The sequence below is a fragment of the Saccopteryx bilineata genome, chromosome 1, assembly GCF_036850765.1.
Source record: "Saccopteryx bilineata isolate mSacBil1 chromosome 1, mSacBil1_pri_phased_curated, whole genome shotgun sequence".
NCBI classification, from domain to species: domain Eukaryota; kingdom Metazoa; phylum Chordata; class Mammalia; order Chiroptera; family Emballonuridae; genus Saccopteryx; species Saccopteryx bilineata.
Window position 1 is genome coordinate 190,595,717 of NC_089490.1, and position 24,063 is coordinate 190,619,779.

The 24,063-nt window shown below is 37.2% G+C and overlaps 1 protein-coding gene across 2 annotated transcripts in view; it reads left to right on the plus strand.

Annotated features, from left to right (window-relative positions):
* Positions 1-2,117: 2,117 nt before the first annotated feature.
* The window catches only part of CLGN (calmegin), a 34,554-nt gene continuing 12,608 nt past the window's right edge, over positions 2,118-24,063 (plus strand). For both annotated transcript variants that reach the window (XM_066233037.1, XM_066233039.1), the window contains exons 1-7: positions 2,118-2,216; positions 9,775-9,927; positions 12,401-12,474; positions 13,136-13,194; positions 15,523-15,664; positions 19,564-19,645; positions 21,056-21,248. In XM_066233037.1, coding sequence (XP_066089134.1) covers positions 9,784-9,927; positions 12,401-12,474; positions 13,136-13,194; positions 15,523-15,664; positions 19,564-19,645; positions 21,056-21,248 — 694 coding nt within the window. In that variant the 5' untranslated portion in view covers positions 2,118-2,216; positions 9,775-9,783. The remainder of the gene's footprint in view (positions 2,217-9,774; positions 9,928-12,400; positions 12,475-13,135; positions 13,195-15,522; positions 15,665-19,563; positions 19,646-21,055; positions 21,249-24,063) is intronic.

The window sequence follows — 24,063 nt, forward strand, 5'->3', positions numbered from 1 at the left end:
GCCCTAAATGCCATTTGAGCTGATTACCAAGCATCTTGATATGTCTATATTTTGATAGTCATTCAGTTCTAAAGAGTCCATACTTTCTCTTATTATTGCCTTCTTAACTCAGAGGTTATTTGGGAATGTGTATGGGTTTTTTAATAATGTTGGTTCTGCCATCTTCTTTTGTTGATTGCTTATTTTATTATGTTATTGTTAGAGAACTTGGTGTAATAAAATTTGAGAATTGTTAGGAATTCTCATGTCTCAATACAATTTTGAAAAGAATGTATAGTCTCTATAAACATTTGAAAGATAGCCCCTTTAAAATATGTTGCATTAATTTGTTCTTATAAATTTTAGTTTTTTGCTTTAAAAATGTCTTCTTAAAATATTCCTACTTATTGGGTAAAGGATTCTCTTATATCAGGTTTTTAAGTTTATTTGTTCAAGTCTTTTAAATCCTTACCAATTTTGTCTGCTTTGAGCCATCATCTTCTTATAGGAGAGTCTATTCAAATTTATTATTCTTCATGTTATTCTATTGAGTTTTAGTTTATTTATTTTGAAAATAAGAGATACTTTCTTTTTTATCCTTCATCAAATATGAAAATCTTAATTCATACTGTTTTATCCTTGAGTGCCAAAATTTCATGCATTTACCTCAGTATAAAATGTATCACCAATGTATAAAGCAAGTGTGAAAGATGAACTAGTCATGTGTCCTTTTCATTCTCTCCCTGTAGAGGAAAAGATGCAGTATCTCAAAGTTGGTAGCAGGGGTCACTGAGAAGGAAAAAAAGACATATATATGTAACAAAAACTTAAATTTGACTTAAACTTTGAATGTTTAAAATTAAATTTGCCATAGCACATTTCAGGCTAATGTGAAAAATTAAAACTAAGTCCAGATGCAGTATTTCTTGAAAAGATGGCAATATTCCTCGTAAAGGGCTTGCTTGGACTTCTTAAAGATGGTTCTTATTTAATGGGGAAACACTAGAGGTCTTTGCACTAAGGTCAGGAATGAAGCAAGAATTTTTAGTCTTCAGCTTCTTCATTGCAGCCTCTGAATATATCCCTCAGAAATCCTTTCTGACAAGTATAAGTGTCTTGGTGATGGGCCACAGAATTATGACGAATAATAAAAGTTGGAAAGACTGAATAAAGAAATATTATTACAAAGTACCTCAAGTGAAATTTTTAGCTAATAAGTGCTATCCAAACACACTAAAAAAGGCGACAGTGTCAAAAGTTTAGAAATGATATGGCCTTATGACTGACACAGTGTGGAAAATGTTTGGTGATTTTGATGACTAGCCAATAATTACATCTCGTGCATGGATCGCCATCAATCTCTTAATCTGAAACACTTCAATAGAGATATCACAAGTCAACTATTACAGTATTCTTCCAACAAAATTGAACCGTGATTATACCAAAGTCAAGATTTCCTACAAACTGTAAGCAGTAAAAGCTGCATGATCCAAAATCCAGGGAGAAAAAACAAATAAACAAAACAAAACTGACTCAGTAGTACATTTGTGCTGTATTTTTATGTTTAGACTGTTGAATAAAACTACAGGTTCTGAAAGAGACAGGCCTGGATTTGAACCCTACTATTTCGACACTTACTAGTCAAAAGCACTGGTAAGTATCTTCAGTTTTTTAATCTGGATGGTTGTGAAATAAGATAATAAATGTAAAACCCTTAATAGTTCAGCGAGCACAATAAATGTTAGCAATTCTTGAGTATTTAGGACAGAAGCCTGATAATATTTTTATGTTAACATTTACTCCTATTTCACACGCACGAAATAGGAAGTCCTCATGATGACCACAGTGACTTCTCATCACCTAAAGAACTCTAGGGAAAGCCTGGGGCACTAACTGCACGCTGTTCAAAAACACGATTTTCGTAGAATTCAGGACCCAGTTACGCGCACCGGGAGGCAGAATCCCACTGTTTGCAGAGTGGGCAGGCGCTCGATGGGAGGAAATAGTTGCAGGAGTAATAACGGGGAACTCCCCTGCCCATCCCGAAGCCGAGTCCACTGCGGCCGCGGGCGGTTGAGCATCTCCGTGCAGGTGCGCGCGGCTCGCGCTCCGCGCATGCGCGGTTAGCAGTCGCGGCTGGGCAGCCTCGGGCGAGATCGGTCTGGGGAGACGCGGGACCGTGTGGCAGCGATTCGGACATATGAGCTGCCACTGCCGAAAACGGGCCCGCAAGACAGGTGCGTGGGTGGTGAGACACTTTCCCGCCGCCCTCTGCGCTCGGGCTGGGGCGAGGAGTCGGAGGCCCCGGTCCCGGGCTCCTGGCCGCACCCCTTTCTTTGGCGCCCCGCCAGGCGGGCGGCGTTGGGGCCGGGCGAGGGGCGGAGGCTGAGTTCGGGGATGGAGGGGCCGCGGGTGAGTTCCTGGGCGGGCTCTCCCGGCCTTGGGAGCCGGAGGGTCAGCTCCGGGCGGCGGGGTTGCTGCCACTTCGAGTCCATTGGGTCCCCTGGAACCGCTGTGGCCACCTGCTGCGCTGGGGCTCAGGCGCGAGCGAAGACGGCTGCGTGCCCGCCGGGTCTCGGCGGTCCCTGAGGGCGCAGGGGCCCCGGGAGCCGGGTCCGTTATTCCAGCGGTTACCACTTCAGCCCCATTCCACGCTCGAGCCCCGGGCGCGCTCCCAGGGGGTACGGAGGGGCGGGGGCGGGGCGTCGCCACGCTGCTCATTCCACGGGCTCCTTCTCACGGAAGCGCCGAGGAAACGGACACAGGCTCAGCTCATACAATTCCCGCCCCTGTGGAGGCGAAAGGACCCCACCCTGCGAGCGGCGGTGGCCTGGGGCCCCGGGCAGCTCCCTGGATGCGCCGCTGCGGACCAGCTGGGAAGTCGGTTGAGACCCGGAGAAGCCCTAATTACTAGAGACTCATTAACGCCTAGAGCCTGTTTATGATCAGTCAGACGCTTTAGCTGATCTTATGTGTAACATCTCCCCAGGTAACGGCAAAGATCAGAAAGGAGGAGGGTGAGGGAGAGAAAGTCACCCCGATGTCCGTAGGGAGAGAAGTCTCAAATTAGAAGAGAGTTAATTTATATTGAAACGTTTTGATACATAAAACCAATTAAGACCCTGGTATCATCTTAAGATTTTGGTTGCTTTAACATTTTCACGTCATCCTACTCTGGATAGTTCTCCTTCTGGTGATTTTTAAGTTTGTAAAATTATGAGTTTGACCTCTTCAGTTTGCACAGTTTTGCCTTCACATTTAATTGGTTTCGTCTTCCAGTCACATTTACACCTTATTCCTAAATCTTTAGAAAAGGTATATTCTGTATTCTTTATTTATATAGTTCATAAAGCTAATTATTGTGTGTAAATGATGTATATTGATGCAACCATAGAAATTGAACAGTGCTGTCCGTAAGCCTTATTGTTTATTTACAGTACCTAGTAAGTGTTAGTGTTCTTAAATAGGAAAGTAGAATTGTTCACTTTAGCTGACTGTTTGATTATCTAGTTTAACCCTTTTTACATAACAAATGATGAAACGGGCCCAGAACAGCGTTACCCCCTTGCCTTATTAAACATAGAACTAGAAACTTGGTGCTGTGGTGCCAAGTTCAATGTATTTTGTATTATATCACTCTGTAGTTGAGTGCCTGAAGCTCCATAACAACTCAAACTTGAAATAATAGTGATTTTCAAACACTGGTTTTGAGGCATACTAGTGTTTGGATGAGTCCCAAGTTGGCCATTAAAACTGACTAGAAGAAAGGCATTTTAAGAAGCACAGGCTTGCCAGCTTGAGCGCAGGGCTGCTGGCTTCAGCGCAGGATCATCAGCGTGATCCCAAGGTCTCTGGCTTGAGCCCAAAGGTCACTGGCTTGAGGACCAGTGTCGCTTGCTTGAGCCCAAGCTTGCTGGCTTGAGTAAGTGGTCACTGGCTCAGCTGGAGGCCCTGGACAAGGCACATAGGAGAAGCAATAAAAAACAACTTAAGTGAAGCAACTATGAGTTGATGTTTTTTATCTCTACCCCCCATCTTCCCTCTCCCCCCCAAAAAAGAAACTGTAAGAAAACTACAGAGCAATATCCTTAATGCACAAATCCTTACCAATTAAAATGGTTATATACCGTGATCGGATGAGATTTATTCCTGGAATGCAAAGATGGTTCAACATATAAAAATCAGTCAGCATAAAACACCACATTATCAAAATGGAGACAAAACAAAAAACAAAAATAAAACAACGAAAAACGAAACGATGATCAATTGATGCAGAAACAGCATTTGACAAGATTCAGCACCCTTTTATAAAAAATATTAAACAGCCTGACCAAGTGATGGTGCAGTGGATAGAGCATCAGCCTGAGACACCGAGGACTCAGGTTCGAAACCCTGAGGTCCCTGGCTTGAGTGAGGGTTCATGAGCTTGAACATGGGGTTGCCAGCTTGAGCTTAGGATCATAGACATGACCCCATGGTTGCTGGCTTGAGCCCAAAGATCGCTGGCTTGAAGCCTATTGTCGTGTTGGCTTGAGCCCAAGGTCGTTGGCTTGAGCAAGGGATCACTCGCTCTGCTTGGAGCCCCCCCATTGAAGGCACATATGAGAAATCAATCAATGAACTAAGGTGGTGCAATGAAAAATTTATGCTTCTCATCTCTCTCCCTTCCTCTCTGTCCCTATCTCTTCCTCTCTCTGACTCTCTCTGTCTCTGTCAAAAAAAAAAAAAAAAAAAAAGAATATGTGACAAACCTCACAATTTTGTTTGGAGCTTGATGGCATGTTGGTACCATAGTGTGATAGATGTTCAAGTAATACTGTGATAATGGTAGAGCACTGAAGAATTAAGCAGAAACCATCAGCTCTACATTTCTAATTTTAAAAAAAAGTAAGGGGCAATGACAACGTTGGACTATATAATTTTTTTTAATGGAGACTGATATCCTTTAGAACTGCATTGTCTATGGTTTGTGACTGCTTGCAGTTTATTTTTAAGTATTTCACCTGTAAGGTAAATATAGCCATTTCTGGGTAAATATCTTTATGGCTTAATACTACTAATAATCTAAATGTTGTAAATTTCTAAGATGTTTGATAATGCATGCTGTTAACACTGGTGTGATTTCTTTCCATTGCTTTACCAGTAAGCTTACAATAATGCTGTGGGGTCAAATTAAAATAGGAGATAGCATGGTGTATTGGTGTAGTGTTTCTGGATTCCAATCTTGTTTCACATTTCTAATCATGTGACTTTGACTAGTTTTTTTAAATCTGATTTAAATTCTGATTTCAGTTTGTCGACTGGACATGATTAATGCCTATCCTGTTTTTTCCTAGCCTGCAAAGATGATGTTTTCTAGAGTAGAGTTCTGGAGACAGCACTGCCTGCCTGGCTTCCCATTCATTCTTCCCTAGCCGGCCCGTACACCAGAGCTCAAACAAAGCACTTAGGAATTTTTTTGCCCCCAGCAGATTAAGAACCTAAAGTGTGCGTTTACTTTGAAGGAGAAGATATGGGTTCAGAGTGATAGTAATGTTCATTATTACTGCTATTATTACTTTATACATTTCTGTTTTACTCAAAGTTGTTGAGAAGCAGGCAAAATACGTCTTACATTTTATAAATTATAGAAGACTCTTAAAATTTTAGAACAATGAAGCTTCTAGGATTATTAACAATTGATAAGCACATTTCAAATATACTAATTTCTGTGCTAATAGTGAAAATAAAAAAAATAAACCTATGTCTTTTTTATTTTTATTTTTCCAAAGTTAGGAGCAGGGAGGCAGTCAGACTCCTGCATGCGCCCGACCAGGATCCACCTGGCATGCCCACTAGGGGGCGATGCTGTGCCCATCTGGGGCCTTGCTCCATTGCAGCCAGAGCCATTCCAGCACCTGAGGCAGAGGCCACTGAGCCATCCTCAGTGCCCTCCTGGCCCTTTTGCTCCAATGGAGTCTTGGCTGTGGGAGGGGAAGAGAGAGAGAGAGAGAGAGAGAGGGAAAGAAAGAAGAGGTGGAAGGGTGGAGAAGCAGATAGGCACTTCTCCTGTGTGCCTTGACCAGGAATTGAACCCAGGACTTCTACAAGCGGGGCTGACGCTCTACCACTGAGCCAACCAGCCAGGGCAGGGGTTGGGAACCTTTTTGGCTGAGAGAGACATGAACGCCACATATTTTAAAATGTAATTCCGTGAGAGCCATACAACGACCCATGTACGTTACTCATTATCCAATAAAAATTTGGTGTTGTCCCGGAGGACAGCTGTGATTGGCTCCAGTCACCCGCAACCATGAACATGAGCAGTAGGAAATGAATGGATTGTAATACATGAGAATGTTTTATATTTTTAACGTTACTATTTTTTTATTATTAAAGATTTGTGAGCTAGATGCAGGCATCAAAAGAGCCACATCTGGCTCGTGAGCCATAGGTTCCCGACCACTGTGCCAGGGCCAAACCTATGTCTTGTTATCAAGTGAAATTGCTCTCTTGCATTTACTTCCTATCCCAGTTATACCTCTTATGATTCAGAGAGCTCAAACTCTTCAACCAGATGACAGCATGCTTCATTTTTATTGTTGTGTTTGTCCATAAAGATGGTGATATTAACATACCTTTTTTTTGGGGGGGTTGCTTTTTTATTATTATTAAATTTAATGCAGTGACATTGATAAATCAGGGTACATATTTTGAGAGAAAACATCTCCAGATTATTTTGACATTTGATTGTGCTGTATACCCCTCCCCCAAAGTCAAATTGTCTTCTGTCACCTATCTGGTTTTCTTTGTGCCCCTCCCCTCCACTACCCCCCTCTCCTTCCTCGCCCCCTCCCCCCACCCCCCACCCCCGTTGCCATCACATTCTTGTTCATGTCTCTGAGTCTCATTTTTATGTCCCATCTATATATGGATTCATATAGATCTTAGTTTTTTCTGATTTACTTCACTCCGTATAATGTTATCAAGGTCCATCCATGTTGTTGTAAACTAGAAAGCCCAGCGGTCATACAAAATGACCGCTGTTCTAGATATTATAAATTGTAATTAAAATGATTTGTGCAAAGGTGTCTGCTAATTCAAACTGAATTACCCAGGGCAGGCGGCGAGGATGCCCCTTTGCTTAGTGCCCCACGGGGTGTCCCCCTTCTACTTGCTTAATTGCTTAAAGTAGAGTGCAATGAAGGAAACCACTGGCGGTACATTTCTTAAGAGCCACCGCTATCTCTGTTTGAAACTGTTTTAATCCTTTTTGCGTTTTGGTCAGCATTACTCTGTCGTTTTTTTGCATTTCTCTCCTGCCTTTGTTCAAGAGACTCATTTTGTCGAGACAGGCTTTTTTGTCTTGCATCTGAGGCAAGCCTTGTTTCTCTATGCTCATCAGTCTCATTTTTCTGAGAAAGACGCATTTGCTCTGTGACTGAAGCAAGCCTTGTCTGTCTCTGCTCAGTCGTTTCTTTTTGTTGAGAAAGCCGTTTTTGTGCAGCTTTAGCTCCTTTTCTCTTCTCTTCAGTGCTGTATTTTCTAGGAGGCATTCTTAAAAGAAATTAATTTAAGACGTAGTTTTTAAGTAAAACAGATAATTGCCAATGCAAACAAATGTTCACCTTCCCCCTGACACGCTCAATTTGCGTTCAGCTTTAAATTGTTTCAAAAGCAGATGATTGCCGATGCAAACAAGTGTTCACCTTCCCCCTGACCCGCTCAATTTGCGTTCAGCCGTGGCAACTTCACCCCATTGGCTAGTACAGTTACACAAGCAACCAATAAGCTATCGGCGACAAACGGACACTTAAGCCACATATGTTACTGTAAATGATCTGATGTCATCATTTCTTATGGCTGAGTAGTATTCCATAGTATATATGTACCAAAGCTTTTTAATCCACTCGTCCTCTGACGGACACTTGGGCTGTTTCCAGATCTTCGCTATTGTGAACAATGCTGCCACAAACATGAGGGTGCATTTCTCCTTTTGGAGCCATTCTATGGTGTTCTTGGGGTATATTCCTAAAAGTGGGATAGCTGGGTCAAAAGGCAGTTCGATTTTCAGTTTTTTGAGGAATCTCCATACCGTTTTCCATAGTGGCTGCACCAGTCTGCATTCCCACCAGCAGTGCAGGAGGGTTCCCTTTTCTTCACATCCTTGCCAGCACTTATTCTGTGTTGTTTTGTTGATGAGCACCATTCTGGCTGGTGTGAGGTGATATCTCATCGTGGTTTTAATTTGCATTTCTCTAATGATTAGTGATAACATGCCTTTTAATATAGAATGTTCATATTATTATAGATTGTTGTTGATTTAAAAAAGAAACATGCATTTTCATGTTTTTCAACTTTAGAGTTGTAACCAATGGCCTTTAGAAGAAACGAAGGCAGACTAAGAGTTTGCCTTGTGAAGTTTGATCTCATTCATATGAAGTTTTGGTCTCACACATCCACATAAAGTTTTGATCTCATTAGGAAGGGTTCTGATCAGTTGAATTAACTGTGGAAAAAGCTTTCTATAGTCTGAAGCTTCGATTTTTAGAAACAGCTCTATTGTTTGCACCTGCCAGTTCACCTGTTTAATGTGTGAAAATCAGTGGGTTTTAATACACAGTTATGCAACCATTACCCTGTTCCAATTTTAGAACATTTTTTATCACTCTTCTCCCTAAAATTCTATATCCATTAAGCCTTTCTTTCCACTCTTTTCTCTAGGTAATCACTAATCTATTTTTCATTTCTATGAATTTGCCCATTTTTTAAGGGTTACAAGGTGGTCAGTCATTCACACCATTTCTTTGTTCACATTTACATGGTATTTAAAAGTCCATTGGCACCACAAAACAAAACTTGAATTGTAACAAGCTAAGGGGAATAGAGGAGAACATATAAACCATGTATTTTTGCCAGGTGGCAGCCATATTATTCTTGGCTTCTCATTTCAATTAATGCTCGAGGATCAGAAGTGTCATAGTTGCCTGACCTGTGGTGGTGCAGTGGATAAAGCGTCGACCTGGAAATGCTGAGGTTGCCAGTTCAAAACCCTGGGCTTGCCTGGTCAAGGCACATATAGGAGTTGATGCTTCCAGCTCCTCCCCCCTTCTCTCTCTCTGTCTCTCCTCTCTCTCTCTCTCTCTCTCTTTCTCTCCCTCTCCTCTCTAAAATGAATAAGAAAAAAAAAGTGTCATAGTATTTGAATAGAGAATTGGTTAGATAATCGAGTCATCATGCTACTAGAGAATGGCAAATGCAAAAGAGCTTTATCTGTAGCAGTCAACCTGGTTGCAATGAAACCCCCATACCCCCATATCTGTTTGGTGTTTAAGCTGTGATTTGGTTTCAGCTAAAGTCAATCACATTAAATTGTGATAAAGTTCTTTCTCTTTAATATTTGGTGTTTATAAATGTATTTTGGCTTTATAGTTATAAAATTTCCAGTTGTGTGTTTTTTATACACTTGCACACATTGTAATAAAGCAACTCAAGTGAACATTTAGGAATCGTCCCTTTTTTCTTTCCTTTAATGGGGTCCACTTATTTGAGATTGGTGGTTACTGTTGTTTGTACCTTTAGGTTTGTACCATTGGCTCTTTGTTGTTAGAGGCAGACTGGTGGCAATAGCATCTGTGTCCTATGAGATTCAAGTTTTTATTATCACTTGTTCAAAGCATAATATAAGTAATTTTCTTAATTTGTTATAAAACTTCTGGAATAAAGGAGGTTATTAGGAGAAAATATTTCTTTGTAAATATACTCACACATATTTTCCACAACTTTCATTTTCACTGATAACTTTTAACTTCACAGATAATCACTATGCATTTCCAAGGCTTTTGGCTATGTTTGGGTCTTCTGTGCCTCTCCATTAATGCAGAATTTATGAATGAGGATGTTGAGATGGCAGATTATAATGAAAATTCAGAAGAGACTGTTGTTAATGAAGATGAACTCTTCTCAGAGGTAAGGTTATTGAGAAATCAGTTGCAAATTATTCCTTTACATGATGCACAGGAGTGACTATCTCTTAACACTTATTTCAGTCCTAATAATCTTCCTTTTCTATGTAAATAGAAAAGCACTCCTTTTCCCAGCTATTTGTTGCTGTGTGTTTTAGAGTGCCTGTGTACTACAGAAATTTGTGCCCAGCTCTTAGCATGGTTTTATTAGCAAATAAATATGGGGAAGGTTTTTACTATTAAAATAGGAGTTCATCTCTGGCTAAGGAGGACTTTTTGCTATGAGGAAGCTTTTCAAGGCTTATTTCTGATACTGCCAGCTCTCCTCAGATAAAAGAAAAGGTAGAATTATTTGTCGTTCTCCTAGAAGTAAAGGAAGCAGCTTCTCACTTATTTATTTTATTTTTTTGAGGGAAGAATGTCCTAGATAGGGGGATGAATTAGAAAGGGAAGGGGTGACAAGGTGGGCAGTGAGTAAACTCAGCTGCGTTTCTGTCTCGGATGTGTTAAGATATGTTAAGGTGTGCTGTGAGGGGGTGACCAGCAGGAGTCTGCAAACCTTTGCAGAGAGTTTGTATAGATTGACAATCCACAAGAGCTTTAACATTGAGAAATATTCATATATAATGTTAGGACAAACAAATTTTTTCTCACTTTGATGGTGAGAAAGCATCGATTGTGCTATGCCAGCTACTGCTTACAGGGCCAACAACAGAGTGATAGATGGTTGTTACAACCTTCTTTTAAAGTTTTTTATCTGCAAATGCAAGTGTAGCTCAGCTGCTTAAGGTGATTGAATATTCATTCTCCTGTTAAATTTTAAGCTCCACAAGCACATTTTTAAAACAACCTAGTTATGAACCATAGTACGTAAGTACTGAGAAGATACAGCTATTTCAGGGCCTTTGGAGGTGACTACTTCAAAGGAATTGTCAGATACCTACCCCTCTGAACTCTATTTGAGGATAATTTGAAAAGATGCTAAGAAGTGGGAAAGAAAATTTCATTTTTTTTGTTTTCTTTTTATATTGAATTTATTGGGGTCACACTGTTTAATAAAATTACATAGGTTTCAGGTGTATAACTATAATACATTATCTGCACATTGTATTGTGAGCAATTCTGATTTTTGATCCTTCTGATTTCGAAGTATGAGTAATCTAGGTATGATAAAGTATAAATAAAGGATAAAATAAACTGCTGGTGACTTAAAGGGTGGTCTGACAGAAGAAGGAAGCTTCTTGTGACCCTTTGCCCGTTTTTCATTTTGCCAATCTATAAAAATATAGAGAACAGTGAAGTTAACTTTCAGTCCTTCCTAGTACATGGACTACTTTGATAGCAGAATCTTGACCTTGTCAATAATTATGTGGAATTTTGTTGAATTACTGATTTTCCTCCCTTAAAGTGACAGGAAATGTTATACTGTCAGGCCAGAGTAGGGACAATGAAAATAGGAAAAGTATTTCTGCATCCTTTTCTCTAAAAACTAAGAGAAGATATTTTATAATTCATCAGACAAATGAAATCTCAAAGGCTGATTCAGAAAGGACCCAGATCTATCACATTTGGCAAAAATTAATCATTTGTCACCAATTCAAATTATCTTTTAAATTATTTTTCAATAATTTGTTAATAAGTTATCTTTAATATTTTAAGTTCTTCTGTTGGTATGTTCTACATAGTGTAGTGGTTAAGTATACAGGTTTTGGAGCCAGACAGCCTGGGCTCATACCTTTAAGTCCAGTAGTTGTCTAACTGCAAGACAGTGGGCAATTTCCTGTGCATCTCTCCGATAGTTCCATCACGCGTAAAATCGGTGCGACAATATCCCTTCAGGGAGATACTGTGAGGATTAAAAGAGCCACGGTGTTTCTACCATAACCACCCCTCTCCCCCGACCTCCCATCCTCACCCCCCATCCCCAACCCCCATCCCATCATCATCATCACTAGTAGCTGTGCAGATAACTTGCTTTGCAGTGCTCTCTCTGTTGAATAATTTTCTTTTCTGGGTTCCTAATCTCTCAACATAGTATCATCCTCTGGTCACATATCCGTGAGATTTAAGAGTTTATGTTAAACTAGCCTCCGTGCTTCCTTAGTTTTTCATCTTATATGTTTTTGATCATGCTATTTCTTTTGCTTCTAATGATTGATATCTCCAAATATTGTCACATGTTGGAATCCTTTTAAGGCCGTGTCAACTGTGTCATGAGGCCTTTTCTGTTACTTCTGTGTTAGAAGAAATGGGTGTACCCTTTGTTTGCATGCATAGTATTTGTTCCTGTCGCCCTATCCTATGGTCTCTCATATCTCATCACCACTAGGATACAAAGTGTTGAGGTTAGAGACCATGTTAGCTTATATCTATATTACCTATATGTCCATTCACAATAAGTCCTTAACTAGTGAGATTATTTAATTAAAATATTTGTGAAGATGAGTAACTTAAGATTTTTAAAAATTATTTTCTAGATTAAATATAAAACGCCTCAACCTATAGGAGAAGTATATTTTACAGAAACTTTTGATAGTGGAAGGTTGGCTGGGTGAGTATTCATTCAAGAGAGTTTTTTCCTTGACTTGATTAGCTTTTTTGAAATTATTGGTTATTGGCCTATGATAATTGCCCCTTCTCTAGAACTATAAAAAATTTTAAAGTACTTTATTTGATAGCGTAAAGCAGTGCCTTAACACATTTTTGTTATTGATAGAAATGTTTAGTTTGAATATTCATTTATGTAAAGAAAGTAAACAAGTAAATTATGAATATGAAGTAAAAATGTATAACATTTCATCATCCCTTAGGACAGATATTAATAACAATTTAATTTCACATGGCAAATTCAATTTACTCTTCATTCTAAATAATGGTAAAACAAGAAGAGTTGTTACTTACTGATTATTATATGCCACACACTATCCTAGGTAGGTAGGTGAGAACTTTCTTTATCTCATTTTATAGGTGAGAAACTGAGGCCCAGTGTGTCTCACCCATGGTTATATACAGCTAGTAAATTGCAAAGCTGACTGAACTCTAGCCTGGCAGGATGATGTATAGATGTCCTTATCTACCCTCTAAGTATTTCTTTATTTTTGAATGAGAAGTGATTGTTGGGTATTTGTGTGTGTGTGTGTGTGTAATATACTTTGTATCTATAAATTGATGATTTTATTTTTAATGATATATATTTGCTTTTACCTTTATAGGTGGGTCTTATCAAAAGCAAAGAAAGATGATACAGACATCGAGACCTCTATATATAATGGTAAAATGTTTATTTAAATATTCCATGTAACTATTATGACCCAAAGTTCACTAGCTTTTGAGATTATGTTGCTATTAACTATATACATGGGGCCTCAGTCTGCACAATGTAACATCCAGTCTTTTGTTTTGTCTCTTTCCCAGTATTTCTGGAAGACTCTGAGTAATCCATACTTAATCCGCCAATGTCAGATTTCTTTTCAGAACTATTAAGTATTCAAGTAATTAATGAGAGTTTCTGTCAAGTGCTACTTACATAAGATTCATTTATTTCCCTATTTTCAGGACTAAGCAAATCCGCATAAAACTTCATGTACTGGAATATAGGGTTTGCGTAGGGAGTGTACTTTAAAATTTTTTTCAGCTTAGGTTGTTAATAGAAGTACAATAGATGTTTAATAAATACCAATTCTTTAAATGACTGATTTTCAGGATTTCTTATGAAAAACATAAATTCTATTTGAAATTTTATTTACATTAGAATTTATATTACCTAATATTAATATTGTCTACATTTGGGCAAATGAAGGTTAATAGAGAGTTATTGTTTATTTGAAGTTGGGAAGAATCTTCTGTCATTGAGGAATTACCTTGTGACAAATTTTCTAAAATTAAAGTACTAGAGCAGGGGTCAGGAATCTTTTTGGCTAAGAAAACCATGAATGCCACATATTTTAAAATGTAATTCTGTGAGAGCCATACAACGACCCGTGTACGTTATGCATTATCCAATAAAAATTTGGTGTTGTCCCGGAGGACAGCTGTGATTGGCTCCAGCCACCCGCAACCATGAACATGAACAGTAGGAAATGAATGAATTGTTATACATGACAATGTTTTATATTTTTAATATTATTTTTTTATTAAAGATTTGTCTGCGAGCCAGATGCAGTCATCAAAAGAACCACATCTGGCTCGCGAGCCATAAGTTCCCAACCCCTGTACTAGAGGGTACCTTTTTCATAGCTGATAAGTGTCTGTGAATAATTGAAAAAATAAAAGCAACATAGTTTTTAAAATCCTTTATTATAAATATCCTGAAAATCCTAAAGATAAAGTTGTTACTTAAAGACCTTTTTATTTTGGTCCAACCACAGATTAGTAGTGGTAATATAATTTGTCATCAGCATGAGAGTAGAAACATCAATAAACTCATTTTTAAAGAACAGTATTGTATAACCATATTAGAGGGGTAAAAGAAAAAGAAACTTGAAAACTTTTAAAAATGCACTTTCAAAATTCCGATAAAACCTGCACGATAGACCAAAACACCTCTCTCTGATGTGTAAAATTGTTCTTGCACGGTTTTTTGTTTTTATTTTTTTAGAAAGAAACAAAGTAATATAAAGAGTATTAGTGATTGAAAGAGCATTAGTGATTCACAAGTGCCTGTTAAAATTTCAAGTTGGCACACTGCTGGAACATAGCCAATTTTTCTTAAATTGAGGTTTTTTAGAATATGCAGCCCTACAATATTCAAAACTAAAATAAATATAAGTTGGTATTTCCTTTTCTAAAAAGAGGAAAGGAGAAAAATCTAATATACTACATCTGGGCTACAGGGAGCCCTCCCAGCTTTGCATCTCATGCAGCCCACGATCTGATTTCAGGAGCTTTCTAACCTTACCCGTGGGAAACCTGGCCGGCCGAGAGAGGGCCCGTCCAGTGCTCGCTTCTCTCCTGGCCCAGAGTTCCGCGAGCTGGCTGGCTCACCCTGGGAAGCAGTGAGTTTCTGTTCACTGGGCTCACAGTTTTCAAAATAAAATTTAAATTCCCACAATAACGTCTGCAGAATAAAAATATGTAGCTATGGAATATCAGGTGTTTCTAAATAAGACTGAAGCAAACTGCACATTTTGTGTTAAAGATGCTCTTTGTCTCATAGGTGATATTAAAATATGTCACTTTCACCCCTTTTTATTGAGTTTATTGGGGTGACACTGGTTAACAGAATTATAAAATACAGTGGTGATAGGCCCTCTGAGACAAAGCATAGTTTGTCATTTCATTGACTCAAAAGCCTTTTGGAGGAATCCTAGCCCAGCCAGCTCTAGAAGCACTTTAATCAGATACTGTAGTGTGTATTATATGATATGTTCATTTCCACAGTTTTAGCTAAGGAAGGGAAACCACTCTGGTTGGAGAAAAGAGTAAACATATCTACAGTTGCAGATACTATTTCCTGATTTAAAATTTTTATTTTTATCAAATCAGCCTTCATGGAAAAATCCTACTGGTCACCACTGCTGATAAATTATTTTTTCAAATAATTTTTAATCAAATCAGTGTTTTTATTGTAGTTTCACCTTCTTTGCTTTATGTATTTTAGGAAGATGGGAAATAGAAGAATTGAAAGAACACCCGGTACCCGGTGACAGGGGGCTGGTGCTGAAGTCCAGAGCCAGGCATCACGCCATATCTGCTGGGCTAGCGAAAGCCTTTGTTTTTGCAGACAAGCCTTTGATAGTTCAGTAAGTTGTGTTATGTCTTTGAACATTTTCTGAAGTTTATATTAGTTTTGTGGAATTGGACTTCTGAATATGGGTATAATGGTTATAAAATGGGCATAAAAATGCAGGTTTTCCTTTTCAGTTTCACTTAAACACAATGCGTGTATACACACAAACACCCCAGGGTTTTGAATGAAAAGCAGGTTAATTTAAAAATAAATTGTGATGTATGAAATTTTTCCACCATAAGCTGTATACTGCATATTAAAATTATTTTTATCTTAACTCTTTTCTTAAAATTACTTGCTATTAAGATATTAACCTCAATATATTTATAATGGAACCATAGTATTGCTATTAAACCAGGAGTAAGATTCAAAGACAGCAAATTTATTTTTAAAAGGAAGTGCATAAATATATTAGTATCTATCAAACATGAACACCTTTGAAAGGGCACTTGTTTTCAGAGATAAGCCTCCCCTCCCCCACAATGTTACATAAACTAGGTTTACTGTGATGTTCCTTGTATGCATGTATATTAGCATAAAATCAAGTTATAAATTCCTAAAGCTTTTTTCACCTATACTGGTATAACACCAAAATAGATTTATCCAGTACAGTGAAAAAACTAATAAAATTGAAATTAAAAATGAAGAAAAGGAAATGTGTAAATGTTATTTTCTACTTTATATCAGAAGGTTTCTCTGTCCAACATTAATTAGAGCATGAGGAAATATCATTAACCATAAACTATATTGCTTTAAAACTCCTTCAGTTTTTGTTAACATAAGTTAAACATGTTCCTACCCGGTATGACTAAAATGCCTTTGTGCACTGTAGGAATTTATTTTTTAAGTATGGCATTTGGTGTAATTGGCTTAATTTTTCAGTTGTGATGCTTTGACTTAGTTGCATGATTATTTCAATAAATGTAAAATGTGTCAAAGAGTATATGACTATTATTTAAACAAAAATATCATTACAGGTACTTATTGGGACTAATATTTGAGCTTGATAGTATTTATCATTATTCAGGATTTGGTTTTTCTTTTCTAATGAAAATTTGAAAGTAATGTTATTATTCTGTGGAAACTTAGATAAATATAATATCACTTTCTATTTTGACCTTTTGTATTATAAATGAAAGGGTAAAGGAAAATAATATAAAGCTTAACTTCTCCAGAGAAAAATGAATCAAGTTTAGTATTTCCAGGAAGTATGAATCACTACTAGGCATGTAAGCAAAAGTTAATTTGCAAAATTAGAAGCAAAGATTGGATAAAAACTAAAAATTATTAAAGCAGTTGTGAAATTATTATCCTGAAAGAAGGAAGGGACAAGAAGAATGGCAGCCTCCTATACACTTAACAACTTTGTAGAGAGTGACTGTTTCTCTTCTCATTATATCGATGAAATGAAATGGGATAAAGAAAATAAAGAATTACATATCAAATTCTATAAATATTATGGATTTATGGCAAAACTTTTCTCCAAAGCTGCTTTTTTCCAAATTGTCTACGTGTTAATGTGCAATGTAGTCATATAAGTTTTAGAAACTAAGAATACCATAACCTTAAAGGTAAGGATGCATTATTTGCCCATTAAAGATTTTGAGAGAAGTTCTACACATAAAAACTGGTTTTTAATTTTAATACTGTGTTTAACAAACTTTATTTGACCACAGAAGTTGGGTTTTTTTTCCTATTAACAACAATTACAGTTTCATGGGACAGTTTGGGAAATGATACTCTGAAGAAAATAGGGTTAACATATACTCTGTATACATTGTCATTTTTTCTGTGACTAAAGTTTAGCAGCAGTCAGGCTATGTGATATACATGTCTCTAACCCATTGTGAATTATTTTTACTAGGCACAAGTTAATGGTTTGAAAACTCTGAAAGTTTTCAGTATAAGAATAGACAGTGATTGAGTCTAGACATAATAGGATAACTAATCTATGTTTACATTTATGGATACAGTTTATAAATTGTTCTTTCTAGTTATTAGCTTAAATAACCTATAATAAAGCTATATCTTTTTTTGTTTTCTTTTACTTAATGGAGTGGATATATAAATTTAAATCACATTGAGCACCATTTACTTTATAGTCTTCTAAGACATGAGTTTCTTTGTCAGCTACTGCTTAAAATAAAAATACTGATAAAGTTTTGAGAAAAACAAACTGTCCTTTATTTAAAAACATGAAAAAGAACAAAATAAAACCTTTCTCCTGATCCTAAGAGAAGCGGACATTTTGAGCATTGCTGTGCATGATAGCCTTTCATCGTTGTGACAGGCCTGTGAGGTGTAGGTTTGGGCAATGCACCCATCTGACAGATGAGCAAATAGACTTAGAACTGAAATCACTTGCCTTTACCCTTTGAGTAATGAGAGTAAGTGGCAGAATCAAGAATAAACCTCAGGTCTTTTTTACTCCAAAGTGCATGCATATCACCATATTGTAGAGATCTTGCGAAATAAAGCTGAGTAGAAAATGGGGAGGAGGGAATTCCATGGTCTGGCAGTTAAGAGATAATCACTTAAAATGTTACTGTATTTCCTGTTCTTTTCATTACAAAATATATACACTAATGAGTTCAAATTGTCAAAGGTTTGTATGCTATTTTTTTACTTTATTGTCACTCAAGTTTCTTCAGAAAGATTTTAAATAGTGCATCAAAATCACTAGTTCCTGTTGCTTCTCTCATTGTTATTTTTTCTTAATTCACTAAACCAAATCACAACTATTTTTGTCTTCACATTTTTTCACTGAGAGCCATTACCTCATTGATTTTTGTCATTTGTAATTCATCAGTTTACCAAAATTCTCTTCTAAATACTGTTTAATAAGTCTGTGTCTCATTGCCTAAACAAGATGATTTCCTTAAAATTACTTTTGCTGAGAATTACTCAGTGTTGTAAATCCACGAAAAGACTCTCATGTCAGTTTGCTCTTTTAGCTGTGATACTATGGTTTCCCATAGCTCCTAGCGGTTAAAGCCCTAAGTACTCCAGCTTATTGATTGAGATCCATTTGCTGGAGGTATTTAATTAAATGTACAATTATTTAGCATGATTTAGTATAATTGAACTAAAAGACAAACTGTTAGTGAACTGGATATTTAAGATCATTACTAATTTCTTAGAAATCTGTTGCTGTAGCTATGGTCTCCATAGTCTTTGATTATTATTAGTCTATTAAGACTATGTGCAAAGTGCATATCTTATCTGAATTTGAAGTTTCCTGTTATAGTTGTAGTCAAAATATTTTTCTTAATTTAGTAGTTTTTGTTTTGTTTTGTTTTTTGTATTTTTTCTGAAGTGAGAAACAGAGAGGCAGACAGACACCCACATGTGCCCAACTGGGATCCGCTGGGCATGCCCACCAGGGGGCAATGCTCTGCCCAGCTGGGGCATCGCTCTGTTGCAACTGGAGCCATTCTAGTGCCTGAGGCAGAGACCATGGAGCCATCCTCAGTGCCCAGGCCAACTTTGCTCCAGTGGAGCCTTGGCTGCAGGAGGGGAAGAGAGAGATAGAGAGAAAGGAGAAGGGGAAGGGCAGAGAAGCAGATGGGTGCTTCTCCTGTGTGCCCTGGCCAGGAATCGAACCTGGGACTTATACACGCCGGGCTGAAGCTCTACTACTGAGCCAACTGGCCAGGGCCAATTCAGCAGTTTTGATGGGAAATTATTTTAAAAATTAGTTGACTTTTTATTAGTTGATATTCATTCTACTTTTAATATTTTGAGGCTGTGCATAGGAAAAAGGTTTCTTCTTATTTCCTGGGCCAAGCTTACTATAGGCTTGCTGGCAATGTAACAGGTATGTTTAAATGAATTGAGAATGATACAGTAGATTTTTTAAGAGCAATTAGTATTTTTTATTTATCAGCAGTACGGTTTTTTCCCTTTACTTAGATACGAAGTAAATTTTCAAGATGGTATTGATTGTGGAGGTGCATACATTAAACTCCTGGCAGACACTGACGATTTGAATCTGGTAGGCTATTTTAATGTTAATAAGTATTAAAGTTAATAAGTATCTTAAGGAGTAATTAGTAAAATGAAAATTTTTGTTTTCAACTGAAATTGAAAAGAACTTTGAAAATCTTTCTCCAGCGTGAGTTTATGTGGCTTTTATAGTTGGCTTTCAAGTGTCCCAAACAGCTGGGTTACTTGATGGCATCCATTTCTGTAATCTTTAGCAACAACAACAAAAAATTTGCAATGTCTGTAAATAAAAAATGACATAGTGCCTTAGAAATGTCATTGAAAGATCAGCTTAGAGTTATTTTCTTTACAAAATAAGAAACAGAAGTTTGTTCAGAGAAACGAGATAACAGAGCAAAGCACTGAAACAGAATCCCAAACAACTAAATAAAAGTAGTGGCCAGTTCACAGCTGGCAGCCCACAAGAAGTAACTAAAAATGTTTTCATAATGAAGGAGGGTGTGTTAGGCCTGTTTGCAGGTGGGACGCGTTTCTTGTGGCATTCTCTGGCAGGGGGCTGCATCAGGTTCCTGCATACAACAGAAATGCACTGTGTGAGGCAGTGCGGTATGTGTCAGCTTGCTCGGCTGTGCTCAGCCTGTGTGTGAATCATGCCTGGGAAGATTTGTGTCCTGTTTTTAGACCAGGTGAAAGGGAGGTGATGCGTAGTACATGCGGAACCTCTTGTTTTATGTTTTATCAGGTGACAATCACCCGAATGTATGACAATAATAAAATCTAATGCCAAGTATTTTTCTAACACTTTATCTAAACTCAGTTAATCCTCAGAGCAACCATAGAAGGTAGGTGTTATTATCGTCTCCATATTTTAGAGGAGATGAAACCAAACTGTAAAGAGGTTAAGACATTTGCGCAGGGCCCCGTGCAGTTAATTGAAGGGCAGTGGTAGGACTTGAGCCCCGGTTTTGACTCCAGACCCCATGCTCTTGATCAGTAGACCATGTCAAATGAAGAGAAGTTACTAGTAGTTAAAAACAGTCTCTGTGTCTGTTTTTGTGTCTGAATTTCTCTTCACTCTGAGTGTATTCTGAAAAATAGTAATGGATGACCATTGTAGTCTTAAGTTCATAAGTATGCTTTTCTCTCTGTTTAACTTATTAATAAAAAAATAATACAGATTTACATAAAATAATTAAGGCTTATTATGATGTTGCAGGGGGATTTCAGCTTCCCTCCTATATCTTTATGAAGGAAGTAGTGTGTGATTTAAAAAAAAAATCTGTTTTGAAATAAAATTTGTCATTTTTCCACATCTTTTATTGTCACTTGTGTCAAATAATTCTTTGATGAATTAACAATTTCATGCATTTTTGTAAACTCTACCCAATTGGATAAAATAGAAATATTCATTAAATACTCTAACTCTAGACTAATCCCCATCACTCATCTTTCTTTGAAGGAAAACTTTTATGATAAAACATCCTATACCATTATGTTTGGACCAGATAAATGTGGAGAAGATTATAAACTTCATTTTATCTTCAGACATAGACATCCAAAAACTGGAGTTCTTGAAGAGAAGCATGCCAAACCTCCAGAAGTAGACCTTAAAAAGTTCTTTACAGACAGGAAGACTCATCTATATACCCTTGGTATATCCTTTTAATTAATTAATTCATTCATTCCAAAATATTTGCTGACCACTAATATTTTCAAGACAAGTACTTTGGGAGAAACAAACATGCATTCTACCTTTAAGGAGTTTATTATGTTTTTAGGAAAATAAGACATCATTCTACTATAGGTAGAAAGTCAAGTACCATTTGAGAGGTGCAGATGAGGTACAGTCCAGAGTTCAAAAGCAGTATCACTTCCGGTTTGGTCACCTTGAGAAAACCTGGTGAAGGAGATTGTATTTGAACTTGTCTTGAAGTGTAGGTAGACTGTGGAATATAGGAGGTGAATGGCTATTTCAGATACTGTGACACTATTGGTGTGGTTAAGAATAGAAAACTGGAAATAAGATAAAAAAGGAAGAACTTTATGAGGCCAAGCTGAAAATCCTAGACTTGATTCTACAGGCAGTTGTGATTATTGTTGGTCCTGCCTCGTGGTAGTTGTGTACATACCATCTGTTAACACACTTAGCTTTGCCTCCTGTAAGTAGGAGTTTGCATAGATGTTGCGGGTGAAGGTAGAATGCTATAAGGGATGTGTCTCCTCTTCCCAAGCACATATATGCGGTTATGCTCATATACATGAAATCGTAGCACATCAGAACCCCACAGGACAGCTCCATCTGAGAATAAGATATTTCAGCTTACTTTCCAAAGCCTGCAGTTGCAGAAATATTCATTTGTTTTGCCAAGGCAGTGTCCAATTTTATTTTTAATGTCGCTATTGACATCAAAGACTGTATATGAAATTAGAAAATATTTATATAGTACTGGACATTTTGGAGAACATAACTTATAGAAATCATGAGAAATTATAACTAAGAACAGTGAATTTAATCAGACTTAGCTGCACAGAGCTGGTCAGAGCAGTTTGGGAGTATATATCATAGGCCTTTGAAACCACAATCTCATTTTCAAGAATTCATCCAAATGACCCTCCATGTGAAAATATGCTGTGCACTGGAAATGACCCAAGTGTTATTGACCCAAGGCTTTTCTATACGACACAAAATGACTAAGTGTGAAATGTCTAGCAAGAATAAAAAATGCTTAGAATATTAACATGGGAAAAGAAAACAAGATTCAAATTTGAGGGACATCATGGTAGCCACTAGGCAAAGTATGCTGGCACATAGGGAAAAAAAACTAGAAAAATACTATTGTCATTAATCATCTTAGATGCACTGTCATCTGCGCTGGGCACTTCGTGTAGAACTGTCATGTGAGGTGAGTGCTTTCTCTCTGTTTGGGCTTAGCTGAAGTAACTTGCTCTGGGAAGCAACAGTAATCCCCTGCTCGAGCTGGAATTGAAATTAAAGCTTGACTTAAACATTTGCTTTGCTTACTACTATTTATAAAAACTTGTTGTGCTAAGATTGACATTTTTCTTTCCTTTTTAAAAAAACCTCTATAATACTATTATATTTTTGTAACACTGTTCTGTAATTGTTCTAAGAATCTTATCGAGTACCTTAACTTTATAAACCAATGCCTTTTATTGTACATTCATCATAAAATGTTTAATATTATAGTTTTCTAAATGAAAATGTTTTTCTCCAAAGATTTTGGACAAAGATTTTTTTCCCACATCTATTTGTCGTGTACCTTTTTTGTTTTAACTGTAATTAAAAAAAAAACAAAAACATTTGTTACAAAATTTATTCAGAAAACATTCTTTTTTCCAAGATTTTTCTTGAGAAACTCCATTTTTGAATTAGAAAGGATCTAGTTAGTACCTTTTCTGCATTTAAGGTCTTACTCTTAGCTTAACTTTTTTCAGCTGTTAATAAAAGAGGAAATTATAATCTCAGCTGTTAATAAAAGAGGAAATAGAGGAGAATAGGAGAAAGGAGAAAATATTGAGTGTGTTTTTGCATTTGAATTTGACAGAATTTGGCACTGTTGTGACTGAAACCTCTGGAGATTGGTATTACTTCAGAACTGTTCCTTTAGGAAGTCGTAGCCCATTTAACTAGAAGAGTTGAGACGATCCTGACATCTGTTGATAGCTCCTGCTTCCTTAGCTTAGTGAAAGCAAATCTTAGGCAGCTGTTTTCACCTATCATTCTTGCCAAAGGTATACATTTTGCCCAGTGACCCCCTTCCATGTTCACAAAGGGAAAGAGCTTCTCTCTTGTCCTTACAAAGGAGAAGGGAATTCTTTATGACATTTTTGGCATGGGGACAGTTAGCTAGAATTTACCTCGACATACTGATAAGTATAAGCTTAAATAATTTCAATCATCCTTAAGATATTTTACACTGTTGATGAGTCATTGAATTAGAAATGCTAATGAACTTTAAGAATTTCTAGGAAATAATAGTAATGTATTGATGCTAATTTCCTAGATTGGGGTTATGTAGGAGAATGTTCTTGTATAATATATATTAAAACATTCAAGAATGATGTCTATGAGGTTAGTAACTTACTCTCAGGTGGTTCAGGAAAAAGTAACATTTTTTGTTGTGTTCTTACAACTTTTAAAGTTTGAGGTTGGCCCTGGCCAGATAGCTCGGTTAGTTAGAGCCACTGTCCCAGATGCAAAGGTTGTAGGTTCAATCCCCAGTCAGAATATATACAGGAATAGACTGATGTTTCTGTCTGTCTGTCTCTCTCCCTCTATCCCTCCCCCTTCCTTCCTTTCTCGCTCTCTAAAATAAATAAAATTTAAAAACTAATAAAAATACATTATCAGATACATTTAAAATAATATAAAGTTTGAGGATGTTTAAAAAGATTATTTACAAATATTGAAGAAGATTGAGTTGTATTCTGTAACTAAAATAGTGA